The sequence below is a fragment of the Rattus norvegicus genome, chromosome 19 (assembly GCF_021556685.1).
Source record: "Rattus norvegicus strain SHRSP/BbbUtx chromosome 19, alternate assembly SHRSP_T2T, whole genome shotgun sequence".
NCBI lineage: Eukaryota > Metazoa > Chordata > Mammalia > Rodentia > Muridae > Rattus > Rattus norvegicus.
The window spans coordinates 37,800,937-37,806,869 of NC_141552.1; the positions used below are offsets into that span (position 1 = coordinate 37,800,937).

The 5,933-nt window shown below is 43.4% G+C and overlaps 1 protein-coding gene across 1 annotated transcript; it reads left to right on the forward strand.

Moving 5' to 3' along the window:
* Window positions 1-222: 222 nt before the first annotated feature.
* Window positions 223-5,028, forward strand: LOC120098582 (disks large homolog 5-like). The gene is made up of 5 exons (XM_087596639.1): window positions 223-404; window positions 1,435-1,594; window positions 2,872-3,015; window positions 3,649-3,811; window positions 4,528-5,028. Exons 1-5 carry the CDS (start codon window positions 284-286, stop codon window positions 4,555-4,557), a joined length of 618 nt encoding a protein of 205 aa, XP_087452765.1. The 5' UTR covers window positions 223-283; the 3' UTR covers window positions 4,558-5,028.
* Window positions 5,029-5,933: the final 905 nt, after the last annotated feature.

Below are 5,933 nucleotides of genomic sequence, written 5' to 3' on the forward strand. Positions count from 1 at the left end.
GTTTTTCCAATCAAGTCTAGAGCCAAATTTGGCTTTGGAAGCATGTGGTGCTCAGTGGTTATGGGACAGGGAAGTCTCCTGAAAAGGGCCCATCAGCTTTTGCTCACTACAGGGAGAACACTGGCAGGGAGACAAAATCTGTTATCTGTGACATCAGCAGTCCCTGCTTGGACATTCTATTGTCTCCTAGAGAATCCTTGGAATCCCTGTGATGTCACCAGTGTTGTAGTGACAACCAGTTCCCTACTTTTTCTCTTAGTATCCAAAGGATATATCCACAGGCATGTTTGCCCGTCTTCGCAGGTGCTTTGGGAGAGTTGATGTTGATGGAGAAGAGTCTAGAGTGAAGCAAAGGAAACCTCAAAGTAATGATGGACACAGGATGAGGTCATGGGGAATGTGGAGTAAGTTCTGGGCAGAGTATGTTGAGCTTCCTGTCACGGGTGAGTGTGGGGGCCTTCAGCTGGCCTTTATAGCAATGGGCCACAACCACTGGAACATCTCCAAAGATATTGAATTCCATGATTATCACAGTTCCTGAAAGGCACTGTGATATTAGTTTCTCCATAACCACATGGAGGATATGGCAATTCCTATGCTATTATTCTGTGACCTTCTAGCCTTTACTTTTACAGTGCAATTGGTAAGTTAAATTGATATAATAACACCATCAGGAGTCATGGAGGGTATAACTTTTCTGAATTAAACAGGACATCAATGTACTTCACTTTCAATGATTCTTTAAATTCATTTGCTATCTGACAGTAGGAACAGGGAGAGAATAGTGCTCCTGGACATGACCTTATATTCTTAGAACTCCTCTGACTACCTCTGCTGACAGAGCCAACCTTACCTTCATATATTAGAGGTTCTTTGTGGCAGATATTTTCTACAGTAGCCAAACTATTTGGAGCGGGTAGACCAAGAAAGAGCCTGTAACCTATTGGCACTTCTGGGGCATTTGTCATTTCAGTAGGGGGAATTGATAAGTCTGTTGACCTTTTCCTCACCCTGCATGACGTTTTAATCCAAAGTTATTGGACTAGAGTAACAATGTAGGATATCTGAGTATCCCTGATCACTCAAGTCATTGTGGATGCTGAATTGATGATCTGACTTCTCAAACCAGACGGATGATGGTCCTGAGACCAGGTTGTAGCCTGTGTAGCTGTTAATAATCCTGGAGAAGCCATCTCTCTGGTACTTGTAAGCCTATGTCGGCGGGCATAGGGAACACCTGACTGATTACATCTCTTTGTCTCTATATAGTAGTGGGGGAACTTTGATCCACTTAGTAGGCCTCTTACACATAGACCAAACTCCTTGCAGCGACACTGGCTTCCAGGCATGTTCTCCTGTTTGGACCTCACTGTGGTCTGTGTATGCTCTATGCATTCTCCCCATGCAGGTTCACTTGTGTTCTTCTACCTACAGAGGCCTGCAGACAAACGCCATCCCTTGAATCTGTCCTAAACAAGGTGCAGGCCAACAAGGAAGAGGAGAGGCTGAATAGAGAGCTCGAACTAACTACCAAGGAGAAAAATGAGCTGACAGATCGCCTCCTTTATGTGACAGGTGGATCCATGAACAAGAGGTATGCATTGCTCCAAATGCTCTTGTGTCACTCACTGCTGTGTAATATCATTCTCATCTTATCCTCTTAAGGTGGTGGGCTCTAGAAGGCTGTGCCTCCCGAACGACCTTGTCCTAAACCTCATCTCCCATATAGAGGAGATTCAGAACCTGACCCTTACTAGGAGTGAGTTTGGAAATGGACCCTCTGATTCCTCCTGTTGAAAATCTGAACTTGTGATCTGAGTGAAGAATTCAGGGATAAAGTCACTGGAGCATGAGTTCCCAGTGTACAATTGGAAAGCCTTTGACCTGTGGTAGCTTTGCAAAGTTCTAGGTGCTGTGAGTTTGTGGAGAGTGTTTGTACTTGCTAGGAAGGTGACTGAATGCTATCATCTCCTGGCCGCAGCCTTAGGTGACAGGTCCCACATTGTTCATATCAATGCTTAACTAGAAGGCCTGAGGCTCAGGCCTGTTCCTTCTTTCTGTGCGCCGTCCACTCTGAGACAGTAATGGTGCATACATTTCTACTGATTCTCATTGTACTCTTTCCATATTTGTCTCTCTTTCTCATTCTCTGCGTCTGTTTACTTTTCTTCTCTTGTGGGTGTGTCCCAGTTTGGGTGTCTGTGTGTGCACAGGTCTGCATGCATATGCACAACTTTTATATGTTTCTATGTCCCTCCACACTTGGAATTTAGGGGTCTGTTTTATGGCCTCATGATTTACCTGTACAATAGTTTCATGGAGGTGTGAGTCCTTTATTTTGGAAGCCCCACTTTCAACAGCACAGTTCTTTGCCTATATAGTCACATTTGTCTGTACATTTGTATGCCTTGGGCAGATTATAAGTTTGTGGCAAATTCTGGTCTCATCTCCAGAATTATGTGTACTGTCTGCCTCAAGAATATTAGTTATTTGGCTTGTAGCATTCCAGTTGTCAAAACAGGAAAAATGAAATCAGAAGATTCTTGGTATGTGAGTGTGTGTGTGTGTGTGTGTGTGTGTGTGTGTGTGTGTGTGTGTGTGTGGTGGCATAAGACCTGTAGCCTAGGCTCTTGATAGGTTTGAATGCAGATCCAGCCCTCCTGATTTAAAAAAGTGAGCCAGGGAACCCTTTATCTGGGTGCTTAGCTTCTGTTGTTCTGGGTGCACAGTTCCAAGTTTCTGAAGCTGAAGAAGATCCCAATATGTAGAATTCAGAAAGTGTCCTTCTAGGGCTAGGGTAGTACAGGACCCAGCCTGAGTTCATATAATCCTAATCGCTGATCTTCTTTGGTTCTACCTTCCTGGGGCCAGCCCCTACTTCAGGCCAAATCCATTTTATGAAAACTTGAAGATAAAGGAGAACGAGGTCATGTCATTACTGCACAACTTACACACAAACAACATTGAACATCATGAGAAATTTCAGGAGCTCAAGAAGGAGACTAACTTCTATCGGTAAGTACTGGTCAGAAGGGCCCATCACTTGGGGAATGGCCATCTCTGCCTCTCTTTGTTCTGGACTGGAGAGCCTGCAGCTCTGAGTCCATCTGTTCTGCTGTTTAAAAATCACTGTGCCGTGGGTCTTTTGGACTCAGTTTCAGTTCCATGAGAGACTGTTACGTATCACCACAGTATCTATGTATCTTTAGAAGGCTCTGGATAGAACTATACTGATTCAGGCATCAGAGTGTTATTAGGCTGACCTGCGGCTCTGGGGTCATACCAGGTTTAACAAAGCTCAATGTGTGGACCACATGGTTAGCATGACCTTCCCTTAGTTCTACTGACCTCTTGTGATTGTTTGCTGCCTACTAATTGATGTTGCCCCCATGCATTGGGCTTTCATGGATAGTTGTAGATTCTTTGTGCTTTTGGGGAGACATGGACTCTTATTGCTGTTTGGGTCACAGAAACAATTTATTCTTCCCTGAATTGGCCTTTTGCTGTTTGTGCATCAGACTTACATGTATGGAGATGTATTCTATGAAGTCTTCATGGGTATCTGGGTCCTGGTGGAGTTTGTGGGATTTGGCAGTTGGAATGGGAGGAAGAGGCTTCAGGATCTTACTATGCAGAGTGTGTTTCCAGCAACCTGCACAGCCGGCTCCTGATGGACCAGGCATGTATGAAGAAGAAGTTGGTCACACTGAAGCAGGAGAGCAAGGAGTTACAGCGATATTTGTTTGAGTTGAACCCGAATGATGAAGACGGACAGGAGAAAACCAGCAACCTCCAGACTCAGCAAAATTTGGTAGGAACAAGCAGCTGAGTCAGATTAACAATGTCTGATACCATTTGCCTATTTGATACATCTTTGCTTCCCCTATCATCTTTCTACTCTCCCCACACCCAATCAGTCACCCACCTCATGTGATACAGTTATTCATTGCTCTGTCTATGCACAAGTATTCTGGGATGTTAACCACTCTTCAGAAACTGAATTATGGGCAAGTATACTTTTCTGCTCTTTTTGAAACTGCAGTCCAGAAATGGTGACAGAGGAATAACATATCACATCACTGCATCTCCCTGTCACAGATTGGATGCTATGAAGAGATTTGAACAAGTTCTTGGTCCTGTGACAAAGGTCATACAGGGGTCATGTGATGGTTGGAAGCACCTTGCAGGGATAAGAACCAAGTGCAAATGGCAACTGAGTCCTGGTCATTGGCTTTGATCTGGGTATCATGTGGCCTTCTCCTTTCTTCCTGCAACCCAAGTAGGACTCTTCCCATTTCCCCGATCTTGGTTTGCACTGGTAGAAGTCTGAGTAGCAGCTTGTTATCCCACATTACTGTGAGGGTTGCTGGTGATGTTCCCCAGCCTGCAGAGATATCAGCAATGATTTCAGTGAAAACATCAGTGCTGTCTGTCCAATGCAGCTGAAGGGACAGAAGGCAGCAACTTGACAGCTGGTATGCGTGTCCCCACCAAATCAGTGTCTTAATAGCTGCCTTCTTCTCCCAGGTCTCAGAAACTACAGGAGACATGGAATAGGATGTATCCCAGGAAGACAGCCCCCTGAAGAATGAGTTTCTTCCTCACGAGTTCCCTGCTGATGAAAATCCTCAACAGTCAAAGACTTTTTGTGGGTGAATATTCTTCTTCTCAGTTAATTTCCTCAATGTTTAGAGACCCTGAATTTATGTATCCGTATGCCGGCCTGTCTGATTGAGGTCTTTCTCCTTTCTTATACCGACAACACCATTTGAGAGACAACTGAGGGGACTGCCTTGACATCTCATGTCCTAGAGGAGAAACAGCACTACAACTGTGTTTCTAAATGGTCATTAAGAAAATGCTGTTAAGAAATAGTTTGGGTTATGATTTTCATTGAAGTTTTTTTGTTGTTTCATAGTTATATATTCTTGTTACTGTTTTTCATTTTTTCAATCATTTTAATTGTTCATTTTATGCCTGTTTTTTGTTAATTGTATTCCTTATGAATAAAAATTGATTTGTAACTCTTGACTCTTAAGACCATTTTCATTATTCAAGTGTCCTTTCCCCTCCTGTAGACTTAGAACTGACAGCTAGATATGGATCTTTGCATGGTCCAGGGAGCATGGGTAAATAGTGAATTCAAAGCCACCAAGGGGTACACAGGGTGATAGTGACTTTTGTGTGGATAATGTGACTTTTTTTATGGACACACACTTTATGATGTAATCACCGCCATACTGTATCCATGCTGTCATGTATTCTGCTCATCCTAGTCTATATCAGTCTACAACACACATTCCTTATTGACTGTGTGCACCAGATATTGAGTAACATACACTCATGCCTGTAGAGCTGCAGAAAAAAATGTCAACTTTCACAAAGGAATAGAGAAGTAAACCTAATCGAGAACCATGTGCCTCAGTTGTTCTTATATTATAGCATCAGTATTAAACCACAGAGATAATGACCGTCAAAGTCATTTTGGGAAATAGGTTTTTGTAGGAGCTGTTTCACTTCATCATTCCTATGCTGTGTTTTCTGTGTTTTTTATTGTTGCTGATTATATTTATTTTTATCATTTAACTCAATGGATTTTTTTCAACTGTATGAATGTATATATGCACTCCTCAGTGCATTTCCCTCGTGATCCAAAAGAGGGAATAACATTCCCCATTGTAGATGATTGTTAGGGACCATGTGGTTCTTCTGAGAGAGCAGCAGATGCTCTAACCTTGAGTCATCACCACAGCTCCTGTAGGTAGCTTTTGTCCTTCCAGGGCATGTGCTGTACTAGGTGGACACGATCACCTCCCATTAAGGAGAGAGATCTCAGGAGATGTGTATGTACAGGTGGTTGAGCGGTGCCTGCTCAATGTGGTAGCTGCTAGGCATCCATACCGGGTTCTGGTGCCTCCACTGCTCATTGTGCA